This window comes from Cucurbita pepo, chromosome LG04 (assembly GCF_002806865.2).
Source record: "Cucurbita pepo subsp. pepo cultivar mu-cu-16 chromosome LG04, ASM280686v2, whole genome shotgun sequence".
Classification (NCBI taxonomy): domain Eukaryota; kingdom Viridiplantae; phylum Streptophyta; class Magnoliopsida; order Cucurbitales; family Cucurbitaceae; genus Cucurbita; species Cucurbita pepo.
In genome coordinates, this window is record NC_036641.1 from 3,024,690 (window position 1) to 3,048,096 (window position 23,407).

Genomic DNA, 23,407 nt, shown 5'->3' on the forward strand with positions numbered 1-23,407 from the left:
TATATATATATATATATATATATATATTTTTTTTGTCTTTTCTTCTTGATTTTGTTAACAATATTCTAGCCTCTCTCCAGTATGGTATCTGTATTTTTCCTTTTTCGTGTATTCTAATTAATTTTCTTTCCAAATCTTTCCTTTCTCTTGTTTTCCATTTTTTTTTCTTCCTTTTAATTCTGTTATCATTCAAATTCATAGATATCACGTATAAATTCTTCTTCCCAAATCTTTCCTTTCTTATTTACTTGTTAATTTTTTTTGTAATCTTTCCTTTCTCTTGTTTTCCATTTTTTTTTCTTCCTTTTAATTCTGTTATCATTCAAATTCACAGATATCAGGTATAAATTCTTCTTCCCAAATCTTTCCTTTCTTATTTACTTGTTAATTTTTTTTAAACCGAATCTTTTCTTTCCTCTCTGTTTTGTATTTACTTCTTATCTTCCATCTTTTTCTCTATTTTTTTTTTATTCTGACAGATATATTATCCTCGTTATAGTTAATTTTCTATAACCGTATAACCAAAATCTAAATAGATGTACACAGAAGAGAGATATGGTTCTGAATAATTAAACAAATGAAAAAGAAATCAATAGGATAAATGAAAAAGAGATCTGAAATATGATTTACCAGAAACCAAGATCTCTCTCCAATAATTAAATCTCTGACTTCCATTGTAAATGTGGTTGTTGGTATTTTTTTTTAGGAACCATAGATGAATCCAGTATTCTGATTTGGGATTTTGACTGGTTGAAGAGAGATAGTTGGGAGAGGGAGGGGTTAGTGGGGAGTAGTTTAGGGAAAATATTATTTTAATTATTTAATTATTATTATTATTATTATTGTTATTATTATTATTATTATTATTCTTTTATTTGGGTCGTTACCGGAACAATATTGAAATTGATAAGATCACAGCTGAAGGAGAAATCACAGAGAAAACGACTGAACCAGTTGCTGAAACATTTGAACCAGTTGCTGAAACATTTGAATCAGTTGCTGAAAACGAAGGAGGGAAAATCACGGAAGAAGTGACTGAACCGGTTGCTGAAACAATTGAACCAGTTGCTGAAAACAATTTTCGAGTAACTGTTGCACCAGATTTGACAATAAGGGAAGAGAGAAATTGACATCCACCTGTATGGTTAGGAGATTATACTTCAGGTGAAGGCTTATCTAAAGAGGATGAAGAAAATATGACATTTTTAATGATTTCAGATCATGTGAATTTTGAGGAAGCTATCAAAAACCCAAAATGAAGATTGACTATGGAGGAAGAAATCAAATCCATTGAAAAAAATCAAACATGGAATTTGTGGTTCTATGACTGGAGCAAAGAAAACAGGAGTGAAATGGATTTATAAAACCAAGCTAAATGAGTCGGGAGAAGTTGATAAATACAAAGCAAGATTGGTTGTAAAAGGCTATACACAAGAGCATGGAATTGATTATACGAAAGTCTACGCACTTATGGCCAGAATGGATACCGTGAGAATGATCATTGCTTTTGCCACCCAAAAAGGTTAGAAACTCTATCAGTTAGATGTCAAATTAGCTTTTTTATATGGCGAGTTAAAAGAAGATATTTTGGTTGAACAACCAAAAGGCTATGAGAAAAAGGGAAGTGAGGAGATGGTGTACAAACTCCAAAAGGCTCTATACAAATTAAAAGAAGCTCCTAGAACCTGGTTTAGTCGAATAGAATCCTACTTCATCAAGGAAGAATTCAAAAGTAGTTTCAGTGAGCAGACACTTTTCATTAGGAAACAGGGAGGTAAAATTCTTATTGTAAACATTTATGTTGATGATCTTTTATTTACTGGATATGATGAAGAATTATTGGAGGAGTTTAAACGTTCCATGAAGAAAGAGTTTGATATAATTGACTTAGGTCAGATGAGATTTTTTTCTTGGAATAGAGGTAATTCAAAGATTAGATGGTATTTTTATATGTCAAAGAAAGTATGCTGCTGAAGTTTTAAATCGATTTGACATAGAGAATTACAATTATGTTTGTAATCCCATTGTTCCAGGACAGAAAATTAGCAAAGATGAAAATGGTGCAAAAGTAGATGTATCTCATAGTTACTCGTCCTGATTTCAGGTTTGTTGTAAGTTTGATTAGTCGTTTTATGGCATGTCCAACATAACAACATTTTGCAGCAGCTAAAAGGGTGTTAAGATACTTGAAAGGTACGGTAGATTATGGTGTATTTTATAGAAAGGGAGGAGTTAGTGATTTAATTGAATTTACTGATAGTGACTATGCCGGAGACATAGAATATAGCAAGAGTACTTTAGGCTATGTGTTTATGATGAGTGGAGGAACAGTAGCTTGGTCATCTCATAAGCAGCCTATAGTCATCTTATCAACCACAGAAGCTGAGTTTGTTGTTGCATGTCAAGCTGTTTAGATGAAGAGGATACTCAAAGAGATTGGTCACTCTCAAATAAAAGGTACAAAGCTAATGTGTGATAATACTTCAACTATTAAGCTATAAAAAAATCCAGTTCTACATGAACGTTCCAAATACATAAGAGTAAGATTTCACTTTCTTAGAAATCTTACAAAAGAAGAAACTGTTAATTTATTATTTTGTGATACCCGAAATCAACTCGCTAATTTGTTAACAAGCCTCTAAAATTAAAAGCATTTCAGAAGTTGCATGAAGAACTTGGTATGTAGAGTTTTTCTGACTTGAACTAATTTTTCAAAGAATAAATTCAAGGGAGGAATTATGAGTGACAAAGAAGGAGGGATTGTGAGTGACAAAGAAGAATAAGTTAAGGGAGGGATGGTGAGAAGAATTTAATTAGGTCTTAGATTATTTTTAGATATTTAGTTTAAATTTTTACCAGATTTGTTTACCATATTTGTTGTTACCAAGATTTACCGTTAGTTTTATTTGTAAAGCGAGGATAGAAGCGAAGTTCAGTATTCAATAATATTATCTCTTCAAACTTCAATTAATATTATCACTTCAAACTTCAAGTTAGTTATTCTTTTGTCAAAACCTAACAGGTAAGAAGAATAGCACACGGGTACGAGATGGGGCATTTGGTGGTCAACATATATAGTGTGGTTGATGGCGTCCACAACAAATGTAGAGGGAAGGATAGCACATGGGTCCTAAGCCAAAGAGACGTGACTTGGTTGGAGGTGACTTAAGGCCATAGAAGGAGGCACAAGGAAGCACTAAGATTCGAGAGAGAGAAGAGAGAGATTTGCCGAGGAAGAACAACGATCTTATTTCTCAACCAAATTGCTTGGTTCTTGTCTCAATAGGATCTATGAGTTCATAAACGAGATCATGAGCTATCAAAGTCGGAATCAAAAGTTGGACGAAGTGAGGAGAGAGACCCACAGGTAAAAGAAGTTAAAAACTCATAGAAATTTGAATGCTCCTAACTTAAAAGATTCATCTTAGGTCTAGAATGAAAAATACGAGCGACGAAAGTAAGCCGGGAGAGATAATTTTCTAGAAAAAAGGGGAAGAAGAAGAGGAAAAAAACAAAAAATAAAAAAGTCAAAAGTGACGGTAACAGTGATGTCAGCCTGTGTAAGAAGATGACGTTAGCGAACCATACGATCAACGGTCAACTTTTTGACCTTTTTACCTTTTATATTTTTATTTTTATTATTATTAAGCCTCTTGGAGTCCATTTTGAGTTGTTTTTACCAATTTTATTCTCTTGACTTAATTTAGGGCATGTTAGAGGAATTCGATGAAATCTAATTTTTTTTTTTGAAGACTTGAACTCGAGCAAAAATTGTTGCGTATTCCAAGTAAGTGATATCTTAGAACTTCTGATTAAGATATGCTCGTAGTATGCATGATATAAGAAGCATGTAATATAAATTTGAACCTGGATTGAGTTGATTTGATCTATGAAAAAGTATACTAAACGTTACAGTATACGTTTCCCAAAAAATGATCTATTGAACTCTAATTTGAATAGAACTGAAAACATACCTTTAGTATGATCAATAACATGTTATAGGAAACATATTATCAAGATTTGAGAATGGAGGGAGTTAATTTGAAGTATGTAAAAGCACGCTAAATGTTATGCTGCACATTTTTTTTTTTATAAAGGCATGAGTTGAGCTCTAATTTGAGCGAAGTTGAAGTCATGACTAGGTATCCATGTTTAGGTCGCTCTATTATTTCTCTATTGTATATGTATGTGATTTTAGCGATTATATGGGGAGGATTAAAGGTTTGCCAACTAGCCCTTAATTGTAAACTTGAATCAATCATCAAGATCTAGATAACTATAGAACATGCTTACAATATCTTATGATGTATGATTTTTCCTATATAGGGATTATTAGGAAGCTTGCGAGTTAGCTTTCCTTTAGTGAACCTGTCATGAATGGAGAAGCTCACCGTTGTACTTTAGACTTGGTCAATCTTGAGACATTTGATTATTATTCATGCTGTGAGTTACTGGTTATACAGGGATGATTAGAGGTTTGTCAATTAACTCTTAATCGTAAACTTGACTCGATTGTCAAGCGTTCGAATAACTATAGAACTGGCCTATGATGTCTTATGTTGTGTGATTATACTCTATGGGGACTACTAGGAAGTTTACCAATTAGTTTCATTTTAGTGAACTTGTCACGAGCGGCATGGGTCCATAGTAGTACCCTTGAGAGTTGGTCAAATCTTAGAATGCATGAACCCTATAACACTAATACCGAGGTCACACCTCGAGGGCCTAACATGCAGGTATAGAATTATGATGATGATGATGAAAGAGACCAGAACAACAATTCATGAGACTTAGAGAGCCCAAAAGAAATTTCGAGAGTTGGAGGTCCAGATTGGATCAAGAACTAAGAACTTGAACTAGTGTTTGCTAAATTTTCCTAAGTTGAGCGAAGGTAGAACGAACTAACCTCGAGTATAACCTAGAAAGAACTTACTCCCAGAAATAAACTCATAAAACATAATATGACGTTGAATAAACAAAATTCATTTTATTAGACAAGAATGAATAATGAGTTGCCAACAAGCTGCCTACCGACCGAGTATATTTTATATACTCACCCCTACTGCTTTAATTTTTTTCAGGTGAAGCTTGATGTAGTGGTCGAGACAGAGGTGCACATGGACTATCGGCCATAGGGAGTCCCATCACACTTGAGTCTAGATTTTATCTACTTGTTCTTTAAATTCTATTTTGTGTATTTTAAATAGTTTGAACGTGTAGTAGTGTATTTTTTATGGTCCCATCTTTTGTAAAATCACAATTTCATTACAAAAATGTATTTTAAATTTTACACATTTTTACTTATTTCTATGTCACTAAGCAACGAATCCTTCGAAAAGTAGATCATTATTGTTCGAGTCGAGGCCGGTGGGCTTTGGAGTTCGGGCCGTGGGTTGTTACAAAAGGTATGGTCACGTAGTATCAACTTGGATGTGGGAAGCGACATGCCAACCTCATCAATTACCTAAAGTACGATATGTGACTGAAAAATGGAAATGGAAGAAAATAGAAAATGCCATAAATGTCCCTATTCACCCACCATCCAAACATCCAATTTCTCCTTTTCTACGTCCACGGTGTCAATTACACTACACGCCAAAAAAAATCATTCAAAATTATCCTAATAAACATCCTCATTTTTTTATTTCTTCCATTCTTTTAAATATATAGTTTATTGAAGATATTTAATGTTTAGTATAAAATATTGTTGAAAGAATTTAATATATATAGTTTCTTAAATTTACATCTAAGTAAATTTTATTGTTTATTATCATATGAAATTAAATGATATTTTGATATAAAAGATTAGGATAAAAGTTAATGTCCAAATATTTGATCTTTGTAATATAGTAAATATGCATAGCCAATTTAATTAATTATAAGTCTCAATGAGAGGCTCAATTATTATCCCACAAACCCTTTCTAGCTCTCAACAAAATGACCGACCCGGAAAACAAGCCCTCTGCAATTTCCGGCGAGAAAACTCCGGCGGATTCCCGTTCTCCAATCAACCCCAAGCGAAATAACTATGCTATTGCTTGTGCAACCATGGCTTCCATGGCTTCCGTCCTNTTTTTTTTTTTTTTTTTTTTTTTTTTTTTTTTTTTTTTTTTTTTTTTTTTTTTTCACAGATTATTTCTTGAAAATTTTGAGTTATGGATTTGAAACAGATGTTGGTGTGATGAGTGGAGCGGTGATTTTCATTAAGAAGGATTTTGGGATCTCCGACGTGAAGGTGGAGATTCTTGTTGGGATTATAAGTTTGTACTCTATTTTTGGCGCTGCTGCCGCCGGGAGAATCTCCGATTTGATTGGCCGCCGTTACACCATGGCTCTCGCCGCCGGATTCTTCTTTTTCGGAGCTGTTCTCATGGGTTTCGCCACTAACTATTCGTTTCTCATGTTTGGCCGATTCGTCGCCGGCGTTGGAACTGGATTCGCCGGTTTGATTGCTTCTGTTTACACCGCTGAGATTTCTCCGGCGTCCACTCGCGGTTGCCTCACCTCGTTCCCGGAGGTCCATCGTTATCGACTTTACACCTCTTGTCCTTTTTNAAAAAAAAAAAAAAAAAAAAAAAAAAAAAAAAAAAAAAAAAAAAAAAAAAAAAAAAAACATCTATTTAATTAGTTCCTATGTTTAAAATGAATTTGGATTTTTTGACTTAGTTTTTATCCCTTTAACTTTATAGATGTTTTTTTTTCTTTTTTTTTTACCAAGAAAAATTGCAATTTTGTAGCTCTAAAATTTTCAAAATATTAGAGAAATAATGGAAAAGCTTTTTAGTATATATTATGGACCTGTCCATTTACCATGTTATTAAATTATATATTATTAAACTATATACTAGGAACCCATATGTCACATTTATTTATCTATTGTTTACATTTTGAAATATTATTAAAAGATATATTATATTGTCAGTTAAAATTTCAAGTTTAGTCTATAAATTTATTTAGTTTCTAAAGTTTTAAAAATATTTAAGAAATGTCATAACTTTTAAATTTATATTTATTTGATATGAGTTTTTAAAAGTATTTTAATACTTTTGTAATGGGTTGATTTATTCAACATATTTTACAATTCAAGATTTTTGAATTTATTATACATATAATTTAATTTTATATTTAATCAAAACTCCATTAATAAAAACATTTATAAACTTTCAAATATTTTAATAATAATCATAAATTTTTTAAAAAAAATTAAAAATACTCTTATAATTTGTTTTGGATGAAATTTTTCTAAAAATATCCTTAAAAAAATATTTTAAAAAATTTTGAATTTTTAAAAATTAATATTATATTTAAAAAATATTCATAAACTTTGAAAGGTAAGATTAAAAGATTTTCATATATTAATAGTAAAAAGGAATTTAAATATTTTTTAAAAAGTAAAGAATATTGATACTACTTTAACACTAGAATAGTTTTGAAATTTTTTTAAAAATTGAAGTGTATTAATAAACATTATTTTAAACACTAACAAAAAATATTTTTGAAACAAAATGAAAACTATATTTGCCACGTAAGCATGATGACATTTTTTAAAGTATGGAAAAGTGAGGGATATTTAAATATATATAATCTTAAATAAAATAGTTAATTAAATAGTACTGACAAATTTCCCTGACTTAGCAATAAACACATGTTGCCTTTTTTTCCATTTACAGGTTTTCATTAATTTCGGGATATTGTTAGGATACGTTTCCAATTTGGCCTTCTCCAACCTCCCTACTCATTTGAGCTGGCGATTCATGCTCGGAATCGGCATAATCCCCTCCGCTTTTTTAGTAATAATCGTCCTAGCAATGCCCGAATCGCCACGCTGGCTCCTCATGCAAGGCAGAATCCTTGAAGCTAAGCGAGTCCTCGACAAAGTCTCAATCTCCCTCCAAGAATCGCAACAAAGACTCGCCGACATCAAAATCGCCGCCGGAATTCACCCAAACGTCACAGACGACGTCGTTCCACCGCCCCAGCCACAAAAACTCGTCTGGAAAGAACTCTTCCTCCACCCAACGCCGGCCGTCCGCCACATCTTAATCGCCGCCATCGGACTCCACTTCTTCCAGCAAGCCTCCGGCATAGACGGCGTCGTTCTTTACAGCCCGAGAATCTTCGAGAAAGCCGGAATCACCTCTTCCAGTCATATACTACTCGCCACCGTCGCCGTCGGAATCGTCAAAACGTGCTCCATCTTAATCGCCACGTTCCTCATCGACCGGATCGGACGGCGGCCGTTGATCCTCACCAGTGTGGCCGGCAAGGTAGTTTCACTGACAATGTTAGCGACGAGTCTGACAATCATCAACAACTCGCACGAGAAAGTGAGGTGGGCCATAGTGGTTTGCATAGCTACGATTCTGGCTGACGTGGCATTTTTCTCAATCGGATTGGGGCCCATGGTGTTTGTTTACAGCTCAGAGATATTCCCGTTGAGGCTCCGCGCACAAGGGGTGAGCGTGGGTATAATCGTAAATAGGATTACGAGTGCGGTTGTGACAATGACGTTTTTGTCCCTGTACCGTGCGATAACCATCGGTGGCGCGTTTTTCTTGTACGCCGGGATTACGGCGGTGGGTTGGCTGTTCTTTTACCTGGTATTCCCGGAAACGAGAGGTCGTAATTTGGAGGATGTTCAGGGGGTTTTTGGTAATATTATGTGCAGGTTGAAGAAAAATAGGGGTGGAAGTGGCAGGATGAACAGTGGAGGTGGGGCATCCAATAATTAGTATATGATAAGTATTCTTATTAAGTTAATTAATACATATATCTTTTCCAATTATTAGGTTTAATTTCTGAATGCTATGTACTAGGAATACCCAACATGTGTGTTAACCTTATTGGGACAAATTATCTTAAATAGGATTTATGTTTTGGTTCCATCTTGGGATAAGTGACTCTAACTCCCGATCTCCTACCCCTGATCTCTGGGTCGAAGAGAAGTACTTTTATATCACATGAGTATCACTTACAATTTTGATTTTTTGCCGTATTCAACCCACAACGTATAAATTTATTGGTCATGACCAATGTATACCACCTAAAATTTTGATTTAGGTTTTTTGGTCCTTAAACTTAAATTAATTAACTTTAGTCATTAAGTAATTAAGAATTCTTAGTGTAAAGTTCAGAATTTAATGCCTATTGACTGAAGTATGGCTAAAACAAAGTGGAATGAAAATAATTGAACCATATAATGTAGCAATTGAGTCAGCAATATGAGCCATTTAAAGGATGACACGTGGAGTCTTGGAGGAGAGATGTTTTAAAATATCAGATTGCTGGACTTTTTCTTTTACCTCAATTGGATGATCCAAATTAAATTCTGATTTTTGCCAATTTTTCTGACAATTCTTATAACTTTCAGTCCTCTAAATAGCTTAAAGCCTTTATTACTGGTCTACCAAAACTCTCCATTTTAAACTAGTAAACGCAGTGTAGTAATTGGGCTCTAATTTGTAAAAAGAATCTAGAAATATTTTAATAAAATTTTCAAGTGGCCATTGAGAAGTGAGGTAGGTTGAGTTTGTAATGTATGGCATGTTTTAAATTGTTCTTAATTGTTTATTGTGTGAAAACCTAATAACTTAAAAACTAACCTGTCACCTATAAGGCTTGGAATTGAATTATGATATTATGTAAATATCCTTTTTTTTTTTTTGTCATTTATTTTAGGGTTTGAAACATTTGGAAGGTGTTCGTTTTTATGGTTTTGGGTGGTTTAGGGTTTAACATTTGAATTTCTTATAATTTTAATGTTTTTACGATTTTTAAGGTCTAGGGTTATGGAGTTTATAGTTTTGCGTTTTTAGGGTCTTAGGATTATGGGGTGTAGGGTTTGAAGATTTTAGAGTTTTGTAGTTAGGGTTATGGGGTTTAGGTTTTGGAGTTTCTAGGGTTTAGAGATTTTAATGTTTTAGACTTTTTAGGGTTTGGAGTTTTATGGTTTTAGGGTTTGAAGTTTTTTTAGGGTTTGGAGTTTTATGGTTTTAAGTTTTTTCAGGGAGGGGTTCTATGGTGTTAGGGTTTTAAGTTGTTTAGGGTTTGGAGTTTTTATGGTTTTAGGTTTTAAGTTTTTTAGGGTTTGGAGTTTTATGGTTTTAGGGTTTTAAGTTTTTTAGGGGTTGGAGTTTTATGGTTTTAAGTTTGTTAGGGTTTGGAGTTTTATGTTTTTAGNCATCCTACCTAAAGAGGAATAAGGGCGTACACATTGTAATGCAGATAATGGTTACTTATGGGTATGGATCCTAGCAACTTATTTAGCATGTTATTCATATAGTTCTAGGTACTTTGGTATTAGGGTTTTANTTTATGGTTTTAGGGGTTCAAGTTTTTTTAGGGTTTGAAGTACTTTGGTATTAGGGTTTTATGTTTTTTTAGGGTTTTGGAGTTTATATGGTTTTAGGATTTTAAGTGTTTTAGGGTTTGGAGTTTTATGGTTTTAGGGGTTTTAAGTTTTTTAGGGTTTTTAAGTTTTTAAGGGTTTGGAGTTCTATGGTGTTAGGGTCTGGAGTTTTTATGGTCTTAGGGTTTTATGTTTTTTAGGGTTTCGAGTCTTTATGGTTTTAGGGTTTTAAGCTTTTTAGGGGTTGGAGTTGTGTAGTTTTAGGGTTTGGAGTTTTTATGGGTTTAGGGTTTTAAGCTTTTTAGGGTTTTGAGTTGTGTGGTTTTAGGGTTTTAAGTATTTTTAGGGTTTGGAGCTTTATGGTTTTAAGTTTTTTTTAGGGTTTTTTTTTTATTTTTTTATTTTTTATTTTTTTACGGTTTGAAGTTTATGGTTTTAGGTTCGTAGTTTTATGGCTTTAAGTTTTTTCTAGGGTTTTAAGTTTTGTAGGGTTTGTTGTTTTATAGCTGCAGGGGTTTAAGTTTTTTAGGGTTTGGAGTTTTTATGGTTTTAGGTTTTTTTAGGGTTTGTTGTTTTATGGTTTTAGGGTTTTAAGTTTGTTAGGGTTTGGAGTTTTATGGTTTCAGGGTTTTATGTTCTTTTAGGGTTTAAGTTTTGTAGGGTTTGGAGTCCTATGGTTTTAAGTTTTCTAGGGTTTTAAGTATTTTAGGGTGGTGGATTTTTATGTTTTTAGGAGTTTTAAGTTTTTTAGGAATTAAAGGTTTTTAGGGTTTGGAGTTCTATGGTGTTAGGGTTTGAAGTTTTATGGTTTTAGGGTTTTAAGTTTTTCACGGTTTAGGGTTTGGATTTTAGATTTATGGGATTTGGGTTTGTAGGGTTTAGGGTTTAGGATTTAGGCTAGCAGTTCGGGTTGCAGGCGAGTTGCAGTCATGCGCCTCGGGATGTTGGGTCGTGATCAAGTGGGCTGCAAGCGTGTAGGCTGGACTTCGGTTCGGGCTTCTAGGTTATGGATCGCGTTCGACCTAGATTTGACGGATCTTTTTTCCTTACCCGACTCTTGCTCGATTTTTTGGCGCCTTCTCTCTCCTTCCCAGGGCATTTTTCGAAGTCTTTTCTCCTCATTTTTCTCTCCATATTCCTTTGTTGACCTCTCCTTTCTCCCATGAAGTTTCGTGGTTGTTGGACGTTTGTGGAGGTAGATAGGGGATTCTCAAAAATCCAATTTCTGAATTTCTTCTTTGACTGTAACAACGACGGTACACAGCGTGAATCTGGTCTTGGTGGATATACTAAGATCGGTGAGGGCTTTCATGTTATTTTGACTGAGGAGGAAATCGATTGTTGTTTTGACGGAGGAGGAAATCGTTGACGAGGAAAAAGCCGAAGGAAAAATCTTGAAAGAAGAAAATAATAGAAAAACAAAAGAGAGAGACAGTATTTCGCTGAAGACCCGTTTGAGCCCTATGGCTCGGTGTCCCAGTGGCATGTCCTCCAGACTCTACGTCTTATTCTCAGTGATAGACGTCATCTCTTACTGCATTGCCTTCAGCCAGCACGGGTTCCTAATGGCACGCAGTTCTGCCACCCCTTGTTCGAGCTCGCGCGCCGCCAGTCCAGGTGGTTCACCTCCTCCCACTAGGTCTTCCATCCTCCGGTACCTGGCCACCAGATCATCATCGTGATCGGCATCCAGCGTCGAATCCACAGTACGTGGTGTTGCGAACTCCACTGGTTTAGGGGGTGCAACTAGAGTTGTGGTTGGGGTTGGCGTAGGCGTGCCCGGTGCAACTACTGGCGGCAGTGACAGTTTCCGATGCTGCGCTCATCCTTCTCCCAGCTCGGTGACTAGATACTCCACCGTGAATTGATTTGAGTTTTAGTCTGCCTCGGTCACGTCGTTCCACTACCAGAAGGTGCTCTCGTTGAAGATGACGTCGCGTGGCACGTGAGCTCGCCCCCCTGCAGGATCATAGAGCCTGTACGTCTTGCTCCCATGTTCGTAGCCGATGAAGACGACCTTCAACCCTCTAGGATCGAGCTTGGTGAGGTGGGGACGCGCTACCTTCATGTATGCGATGCAGCCCAACACTCGAAGATGATGTATCGCTGGCTTCTTGTTCTACCAAGCCTCGTATGGCGTCTTCCCGTCGAGGCTTCGCATTGGCGACTGATTGAGGAGGTAGACGGCCATCATGACCGCCTCTCCCTAGAACCTCCTAGGCATCCCAGCTATCATTAGCAATGACCTTGCTGTCCCGACAATGATCTGATTTCGGTGCTCCACCACTCTGTTTTGCTGTGGGGAGTAGGGCGCTGTTAGGTGCCACTGCATGCCGAGCTCATCGCAGACCTTCCTAAAGCTCACCGAGGTGAATTTTCTGCCTCGGTCTGTGCGCAACACTCGCATCTTCTTCCCGCATTCATACTCTGCTCGCGCTTGGATACACTTAATCGCCTCTGCCGCCTCACTTTTCGCTTGCAGCAGGACCAACCACATGAAGTGGCTTTTGTCATCAACCAGCAGGAGGAAAATGGGTCTTGCTGCCTGGGGTCGGCGGCTTGATGGGCCCACAGATATCGCCGTGCACGAGCTCCAACAGCTCACCGGCGCGATAGGATATCTGAGACAGAAAGGAGGTGCGCCTCTGCTTGCCAATGAGACACCCGTCACAGCCTGTTCATGCCTTCGATTGCCGGCAAACCGTGCACCATCTCCTCCTTGTGTAGTTTTTTTTGTAGAGCATGAAAGTTCAGGTGCCCGTACCTTGCGTGCCACCTCCAAGGTACTTCTTCGGTCCTGGCCGAGAGGATGACCGGTTGCTCTTTGATCTCAATGACGGAGCCGTCGCCGAACTTCACCGTCCCGTGAGTCCCCGAGTCGAGTTCGGAGAACGCAGATCTGGCCCTGGTCATATGGTTTGTTGCCCCTATGTCGAGGACCCATTAGCGATGCTCTTGCTGCTTGCCTATTTTACCGATTTGAGCGAACACTTGCGCTCCTCCTTCACCTGAATTGGCTCCCCTGCCGATGCCTTTGTCACGCCCAGCTGGAGCTCTTCTACGGGTTCGCTTACTAGAGTAGTTATGTAACGACCCGAGAAAGAAAAAGAAAAAAAAAGAAAAAGGGAAAGAAAAAGAAAACGAAAAAAAAAAATCTCAGTCGTCGGAAAACTCGCGAGTTTTTCAGCGACCGCCGAGTTTCGCGGACCCCAAGCGAAACGACGGCCACACCACGCCTAATCTTCAGCCCACGACTCCCAGCACCTATGAGAATACCTGCAAAGGGAGAAAAGAAAGAAAATACGAGAGAGAGATTTCGGATAAACATTGGTGAGTTTCCAATTTCTCCGACGAGCCCCCAAACCACCCAAAAACTGACACCAAACGATTAGTTACCACCACGAGAAGGATCCCTAATGAAAGCACAATAACTCAAGGTGCGTTTTGTGCTTTTTCGTAAGCGCCGTCGTCGGTAACCAAGGTTGGAAAATTGAGTTTTCCTAATCGTTCTTGGATATGTGGTTTTAGGAACTTTTAGGCCGCAAAACTCCCAGAAAAGAAAGAAGGACAACAAATAAAGAGGAAAAGGAAGAAAGAGGATCGAAATCGGCAACGGAAACGTCGCAGGAAGGAGAGTGAAAACTCGCCGAAAAATCAGCCGAAGTCGGGTAAGAAAGACGAGATCCACGGATCTGGGTCAACCCGAACCCAAAACTCGAGAGAGCCAGCCCATTCTTTCCCTCGGCCTCTGCCTTTGGCCCAGCCCAACTATAGCGGCCCAAACCTCAAACCAGCCCAGAAGCTACAGTTCTGTTGAACCAACTCGAGACCAGACCCACGGTCCAATCGAGCCGGCCTGCAACCCAAACACTTGCGGCCCAACCCAGTAAGCCGAGGCCCAACGATTAGTCTTGGCCCAGTAGCCTTCCACAACCCGCGACCCGGACCACAACCCAAACTGGACTACGACCCGCGCTTCGACTCGACGCTACCGCACGACGTGGCTCGCTCTGCTGCTGCCACGTGTCACACAGCGACGCAGGCGGTCCCTCGGCTCGACTCGGGCTCTCTCCAGTGACGCTCCGGTGGCTCCTCTGGCGGCTCCCTGCGGCTATTCAGCTCAGCTCACCTGGTTTCCACTGTTTCGACCCTCCCGGATCTATTTTCGACCCCGATTTAGGTATCTGATGTCGTTTTANAGAAAGAAGGACAACAAATAAAGAGGAAAAGGAAGAAAGAGGATCGAAATCGGCAACGGAAACGTCGCAGGAAGGAGAGTGAAAACTCGCCGAAAAATCAGCCGAAGTCGGGTAAGAAAGACGAGATCCACGGATCTGGGTCAACCCGAACCCAAAACTCGAGAGAGCCAGCCCATTCTTTCCCTCGGCCTCTGCCTTTGGCCCAGCCCAACTATAGCGGCCCAAACCTCAAACCAGCCCAGAAGCTACAGTTCTGTTGAACCAACTCGAGACCAGACCCACGGTCCAATCGAGCCGGCCTGCAACCCAAACACTTGCGGCCCAACCCAGTAAGCCGAGGCCCAACGATTAGTCTTGGCCCAGTAGCCTTCCACAACCCGCGACCCGGACCACAACCCAAACTGGACTACGACCCGCGCTTCGACTCGACGCTACCGCACGACGTGGCTCGCTCTGCTGCTGCCACGTGTCACACAGCGACGCAGGCGGTCCCTCGGCTCGACTCGGGCTCTCTCCAGTGACGCTCCGGTGGCTCCTCTGGCGGCTCCCTGCGGCTATTCAGCTCAGCTCACCTGGTTTCCACTGTTTCGACCCTCCCGGATCTATTTTCGACCCCGATTTAGGTATCTGATGTCGTTTTACAGCCGTATTTCACATTTATTGAATTATAGGTAAATTAATTGTGAAATACTAATGGAAAGTGGTGAACGGTGTGATAGGAAACAAACCCCGGCAACGTAGGAAGCAGCTCTCACGGAACGGGAGCTTACGTTTAGCTATTTAGGGAGTACTTTAGCCAAGGTCAACCACGTAAGTGGCCTTACTATAGGATAGGCTAAAAAAATTNCCCAACTATAGCGGCCCAAACCTCAAACCAGCCCAGAAGCTACAGTTCTGTTGAACCAACTCGAGACCAGACCCACGGTCCAATCGAGCCGGCCTGCAACCCAAACACTTGCGGCCCAACCCAGTAAGCCGAGGCCCAACGANATATATATTTTGATGAATGTCGTACTTGATATGTTTGATGCACTTTGTGGCAATATGATGAGTATGATGATTGCATGACGTTTACCTTAATATGATGATGTTTTCCATATTGAGCATGCTATATGATGATAAGTGCCATATTGCATCATGTCGTTAGATCGACATAGTACACAACCCTAAGAGCGTGAAAATGATATTAATATAAATATCCACGAGTATCTGTTACCTAGAATAACAAAGAGATGAGACTAGAGGGTTGTGTCAGAGGAGACATTATGATGGATTTAGAGGGACCTCATGCATATTGTATGTTCATAAGCATAGGGCTACTTCCTCTAGAGATGATGAGTGCGGACGCGCACCATATGATGAGCGCGAATGCGCACATGTGCGAATGCACACAGATGAGGGTGTTCATGAGATGCATGACACTATGGGTTCTGCTGACCTCCGGACGTCGCTACAGATTAGCTTGACCAGGGGGTCCAAGGGGTGTGCGAGCGCCCTGGGGATTCACACTCGCACGTGTGAGTCGTGTGTAGGGAAGTACTACACATCCAGTTTGTCAGAGACTGGAGGCCACCCCTAAGATGATTAGAGATAGGTCTCTAAATCATGATTGCATGTGTTTGCATTTGCATGGCCCGTATAGTGGGGCCACTTACTGAGTATTCTTTGAAATACTCAGGCCGTGTGCCACATCATTTTTCAGGTAAAGGCAAGGCGCACTTGTACGGAGGACGGCGACATCGCGAGCAGAGACTGTGGCACGTGTATAGGGTAGACTCATATTTAAATTCTTAGTTTTAAGTTAGAATAGGTTGTTTTTCATTCCTTTGTTTTAAATTATTTTGTATTTATTTTTATTTTCTCTAAATTTTAGTATTTTGTATTTAAACACGTAAGACCATGACTGTGTTTTCTAGAGAAGAAGTTGTTTTAAACGTTTTTCGAAGTTTACGTTATAAATGATGTTCATGTAAGAGTTATATTTCCGCATTATAGATGAGCATGAGACGTTCGTGGCGACTCTAGATATGTGAAAATTTAGGGTCGTTACAAGTTACACCATTAACGATTACCTTAGTGGATTTTGAATCGGAATTAGGGACGTCGGATAAGACCGATGTGCTCACCATGAAAAGAGCTGACTCNAGCGGCCCAAACCTCAAACCAGCCCAGAAGCTACAGTTCTGTTGAACCAACTCGAGACCAGACCCACGGTCCAATCGAGCCGGCCTGCAACCCAAACACTTGCGGCCCAACCCAGTAAGCCGAGGCCCAACGATTAGTCTTGGCCCAGTAGCCTTCCACAACCCGCGACCCGGACCACAACCCAAACTGGACTACGACCCGCGCTTCGACTCNTCTTCCTCCTCGGATCGAGCCACATGAGCCTTCTCCTTGTTCCTAAGCTTGCTCCAGCAATTCTTCCTTAGGTGACCCTTCTTCCCGTAGTTCGAGCACTAGATCGGCCCGCCATTAGTGAACTCCTTCTTTTGATCCCCTTCTTTCCTGCGTGTGCGTCCCTGAGACTTCCATGACTCCTTACCGCCTTTGCTGGAGGATCCGTTGCCCTCGTCGGAGTTGTCGCGGAGCTTTAGGCGTGCAAGTCATTCCTCCTCAGTGAAGTGGCATTCTTCTTCCGCTACTCGACGTTGCGTAGTCTTTCGGTCACCTCTTCCACCGTTAGGTCGTTCACGTCAATTAATGTCTTGATCAAAATCGCGACTTGCTCAAGGTGGTTGGGGACGACTTGCAGCATCTTCTTCACGATTTCTGTCTCGCTGATGCTCCTGAAGGGAATGAACTCTTCATCCACGTAGCGAAAGCATTGGGAACCGTTTTGATTTTTATTATGAATTAAAACAAAAGCAATAAATACGAGAGTAAAAACTCTATCTTTGTAGAAACCATAGCTTGCAAAACTCCTTGGAGTATTCCAACATGCAGAAGTTCTTCAACATTCCACAAGATCTTCCTTACTATGATTCGAACACAAGGTCAAGGCTTGTGGGAGCCTCTTGAAAGAAAATCCCAAAGGAATTGGAGAAGAATAGTTTCGAGAATTCTCTGGAGATGTAATTTCCTTCTCTAGAGAAAGTAGGAGAGATTGATGTCTTTGGCTCAACCCGAGGGGTTCTATTTATAGGGACTCTTGGAAGAATATTTACCAAAATAAAATATTTACATATTTAATATATTATAATATAATACCTTATACAAATCATATTTAGCTATTATAATATCCTAATATATATTTAATTAATTTGAATCTCATTTAAATATTGCAAATACATTAATTTATTTAATATTTAATCGTCTCAAGTAAAATAAATATATATTTCTTTTAGTATATCTAATATACTAAATATTAATTTGAAATTTTCTCTATTTATTTAATATATCTAATATATTGAATATTAATTTGACATTTCAAATTAAATTCATTTTCTCCTTTATATTAATTTGAGTTAGACAACTCGACGTCTGTCTTCGCAGCATGGATGAGTGAGTGAGCCTGTCCGGGATGGACCCCACAATGTGTGTATTTTCGCGCTTTGCATAGACTTAAAACCTGTGCGTTGTTAGAATCGATGTTCTAACCGATTGAGCTATTCAACTTGGCTTTTTGATAGACTTGACTTCTCCACAATGATATGTCACGGTAGATGAACCTAGCTCTAATACCACTTGTTGTTTTGACCGAGGAGGAAATCNAAAAAAAAAAAAAAAAAAAAAAAAAAACATAACAGAGAGACCGTATTTAGATATTTCCAGACCAGGTGATTTTATTTCTCCACGTGTGAATCCAACTTTTAACTTATTAACTAAAAAAATAGGAATGATTTTCAACCTAGGCATTTATCTAACATTCCATGGTTATTTTGCTTGATTTAGATGTCGAGACTGAGGGTTCGAAGTCGTGGGTTTTCTCGTCGGATTTTCTTCGATTTTCTCTCTCTCAAATTTCTTTTCGTTTCTTCGTTGCAGGTGGTCTGAGGTTGGATGGCAGGAGGGAGCATGTGGGAGACGTTCGGCTGGCGATCCTCGAGGTGCGGGGTCATGTGAAGTCCAAAAATTCTAGTGGTTGCTGGAATTTTCGTGACTTCACCGACAACCTCGACATATATATATATATATATATTTTTCTAAAATAGTGATAGTTACATTAGTGTTTTATGGTTTCAAGTATTTTAGGTTTTCACAATGGATTTTGGGCTAAGGGTTCATTTTCTTTTTCTTTTTTTACAATTCTACTCCAAATTAAATATTTCTCTCTTTTTATCATAAATGGATTACTCGACGAAAAAATAAAATAGAATAAAAAAATAAAAAAAATTGAGTAGGGTAGAAGGTATTTATAGCCATGCTAGACCATTTATTTTTCAAACATCTAAATATTTATTCCTACAACATTTCGATATTTTAATTCTTAAAATACTTAAAAAAAATTCTAAAATATATAATAATGAGTTCATATAGTTATCGAGCTAGACCCTATTGAGTTACGGATGATCTTTTAATACTCCCCCTAGTACTAGTCTCCATTCGTCGTACCGTGTTGAGTTGACAGGAAAAGTCCTTATATTTGTGAGTATTCAGTCTTTTTTTTTTTGTAAACAAGTCTGTCGCTTGGTCATTTGTCTGGATCTGCCACATCTCGATTTCTTCGTTCATAACTTTCTATCTAATAAGATAGCAGTGCACCTCCGTATGCTTTGTTGTAGCATGAAACATCGATTTTTTTGCTAAGTGAACCACAAATTGGTTCGCAATGAAGGGATATTGGATAGTTAATTTTCTGGTGCAAATCCTCCGTTAAGAGTTTCAGTCATGTACTTTCTTGAGTTTCAGTCATGTATTTTGTATAAAAAACCATAGTCAATTTCACATTTGACATATCTCAAGATCCGTCGAGCTACATCCAAATGAGACTTCTTTCAACTTTGCATGTACCGACTCATGACACCAACTACGTAAGAAATGTCAGGTTGAGTTAAAATTAGGTAGATAAGACTACCTATTAGTTGTCATTATATTGTCTCATCGTTCAACTCTTTGCCTTCATGTGCACAGATCTTGGCATTTTGCTCCATCGATTTGAAAGCTCTCCTAACTCTTTCATTTGAAAGCGCACCAATAAGTTTTCTCTTGTTTGATGAATTTCTCTTTTGTTGTTCCGGGTAACGATGTATTCTTATTTTAATTCTAAATAAGCAAATTTTATATCTTAATATTGTCCTTATAATTGAAAATTCAAAAATTGATGTTTTATTATGAAGTATATTTTTCAAATTTCTATATTCAATCTGATTTTATTTCTTGTGGTGTTTCTAAATGAAAAATTAGAAAGTTTATGTTATGAAATTATTGTTTTATTAACTTCCAAGTATTAATGTCGTGAATGAAGCAATGATTTAAGAGAGAATTGAGCATTTTTATCCCACTCCACAAACCTCCAAACTACTTGGAGGCATTGAGCTACTCATACACACCTCTTTTTGTACAATCTTTTTCGTATGTGACAACAAAGTCCACCATAACGTGTGGTCAATAGTACTTGCTTTTTTGTTTTGTTTTTTTGCTCTAGTTTTCCAACAATGTGTGTGATAGGTACGTGGACTATTTTCAAACTTGTTGTGAAAATTTAAAGAGTATATGTTTTTCGGTTTTCCCTTTCGGGCTTTCCCTCAAGACTTTAAAACGCGTCTGCTAGGAGAAGGTTTTCACACCTTTATAAAGGGTCTTTTGTTCTCCTCTCCAATCAATGTGGGACATCACACTATGTCTATCAAGATTATCTAGCTTCATAAATATGCTTAATCGAGGAAGTTTAGGGGTAAGATAGTCATTTGTAGACCAACTTAATCAATATTTGTTATTTTGTAAGAATGTGCAAACAATAGAGGATTGCAACCGCATAATTTGTAAGGCTAAAATCTTTGCCACCACATTTTTCCAAGGCCTAGTCAAACGAGAAGTTTAATATGAATTGAATACTATTCATAGTGATACATGAGGTATATGAGGTGATTATGTGGTCTTGATGTTTCAGCAAAGTCTTAAGGGATATTGTTTTCTATCACATTATCATTTACACCCTCCAATATTTGTTTGGTTACCTTTGGTTGTAGTAGGAGAATGGTTAGGTTATGGAGCCGGTGCTTATTCGTAGCTTAGTCAACTATATACATAGTAAAACTAGGTAGATAGTTATATAGAGTAGATGATTATATTTGGTAAGCTATTCCCGTACATACGGTAGATAGTTATACAAATTAGATGGTTATATTTGATACTACAGATTAGATGATTATATTTGATAAACCTATATATACAAATTAGATGGTTATATTTGATAAACCTATATATAGTAAGCTGAACCATATATATCCTTATTTAACGTATTATCTCTTATTCTGATCATCGATACAAATTTTTTAGCCAATATTATCCTTTCATTTTCTCTAATCTTGTTCTTTGTGTTCATATAGATCGAGTGTGTGCGTTGTTATGCGATCCTAGCAGTAATTTTGTAATCCTTTTTTAAAATAAGGTCTAGCGGCTAAGTGTGAAAAATTGTTTTAAACAATTTACTAAAACGTTATCATGGACTTAAATGTTCATAAAAGTTCTATTGGAAAAGGAAACATCGTGATCCTAACCTAAGGGCTACAACATTAACTGCGAGTGTCTTATCTTTACCTGAAAAAAGAAATACAAACGTTGATTGAGTATTTAAAAATATTCAGTAAGTAGTCCTGCTATTGGGTTGAGAAATACAATTACATGCAATCATGGTGAAACCTATATTTTCATAAAACTTTCCCTTGAGTTATACTTTCCAATCCGGACAGAGTTAGATGTGTAGTATTTTTCTGCACGCAACCCATGCGTGCTCACATGGGCCCACCAGGCAGACTTCTATACGTACCTTCGGGCTTGACTATGGGCTAATGCATGCTCATGCTGCTAGAAGCCATAAAGGGAAAGGAGCATATATAATATCATGGTGTATGCATTCATACTAATCATAATAGAGAAGTATCTCAATGCACGTGACATACAAAATGCATGAGTTCCCAAGTTTTAAATCATGGGTACATACTTATGATGCAACTCATACCTTCATTCTTTTCATGATATAAAGTTTCACATGTATACGTAACATATAATGTACATGGTGTGACATATGGAAGTACATGCATCATATATCATTCATATCATATTGTAATTTCATAACATTACATAACACATAAAAAATATGAGATGTACAGAGATCATAGGGTACATGTTATTCATACAGCACACAAAACATCCAACCAACTCCATGAGCATCAAACCATAAAACCACTTACTGGGTTGACCTAAGTTGAAACACTAAAAGCTTTTGGTGCTAGCGTGATCTCACTGTTAAAAATCTAACTCCACCTGAAATGAATCTAAAAGCTAAGAAAATGGCTCAAGAATGGTCCAAACCGGTAGGAAGGAGTCCAAAATACCAAATGGAGTTGTTTAAGCTAAGCCAAGTCGAGGCGAGGGGAAAGTCAGCAGCGAGCCGCATGCAAGGGTAGCAACGTTGGTTAGATGTGAGTCGGGCGTGGGTTGGCACAGATTGGGACATGGCTTCATGAGTTGGGTCGCTTGCGGGCGATGGGACCAACATGCTACTAGGCTAGAGGCATATCTGGGTTGGACTGCATAGATCATTGATCTAGTCTGGGCTGCTAGGGCCGCTAGTGTGGGTTGGATAGTCGAAGGTAGCACAAGTTCAAAATCCTATGATTTATGACCTAGGATACCGATCCTGTTAGTTGACTAAGTCTAAAGAATAAAAACAAAAAATGCTTTATCCCAAAGTTCAATTGTGCCATTTAGTAGACCGACGGTGTCACGAAAAAGGTGAACAACTTCCTCACCTCGAAGGGTTTGTGACAAGGAAGAGAACCTCTTAAAACTTTAAAATTTTTCCATAAGTTTTGGTAGTCATAGATTCGATCCTGGACCCAAACTTTTTAGAGCTAATTTACTAGATCAAGAATGCAATAAGCGCCAACAAGTAGGTTTTTTTACTGAGTATGTTTATAATCACCAAAATCTACTTCTTTAGATGATCAAGGTAGATAAGCATTCAAGAGCTATGTAGTCACAGAAGAGGTCGTTATAGGGTGTGTAGATTAACACTTTTCTCAGTTCTTCCTTGTCTTCGTTCTTAGGCAGAACCTCAAGTATATATATATATTCTAAAATTATCCTCCTTATTTTAGACATTTCTGATTAAAAATTGAATAATTTTATTGAAAATTACAAAATTACAAAATTACATTTTTACCCTTTTTTAACCCAAATTTCTTTTTAAGTGTTACCACACCACTTTCATACCTATAAAACCTATCACGACTCATCCCACTTTCGTAATCTCTAGGTCCTGTATACCACTTTCATACGTAGAGACCTTTGAAGATTACAAAAGAACAAGAACGTAAATATATCATTTTTCGTATTTATATGAATCACACACATACACGAGGACTCACAAGTGGAAAACAAAAAATTTAATTAATGATATATCATAGTAATCATTCTTTATCGAACACGTTTCATCATTTGTACGATGACCATAAACATGCTGGCATCTTTTTTATAGAAACATCGACATCAATTATATGGTTATCACATATACATTTTTAAAAGTCATGGCTAGCCTAAATACAAGAATCGTATCATGATGTAACATGTATCAAACAATCCCACCAAGCATAATTTTTTGTATTAGGATAAATTTAATTAGATTTTTTAACACTCAGTAATATATTTTACAAGTTTTAATTAATTAAAATTAAAAAATGATTAAATACCAATTTAA

General features: G+C 37.8%; 1 protein-coding gene across 1 annotated transcript; it reads left to right on the forward strand.

The window, feature by feature from the left end:
- Positions 1 to 5,865: 5,865 nt before the first annotated feature.
- On the forward strand, positions 5,866 to 8,885 carry LOC111792793 (polyol transporter 5-like). Its single transcript, XM_023674382.1, has 3 exons — positions 5,866 to 6,081; positions 6,170 to 6,517; positions 7,671 to 8,885. Exons 1-3 carry the CDS (start codon positions 5,938 to 5,940, stop codon positions 8,730 to 8,732), a joined length of 1,554 nt encoding a protein of 517 aa, XP_023530150.1. The 5' UTR covers positions 5,866 to 5,937; the 3' UTR covers positions 8,733 to 8,885.
- The last annotated feature ends 14,522 nt before the right edge of the window (positions 8,886 to 23,407 follow it).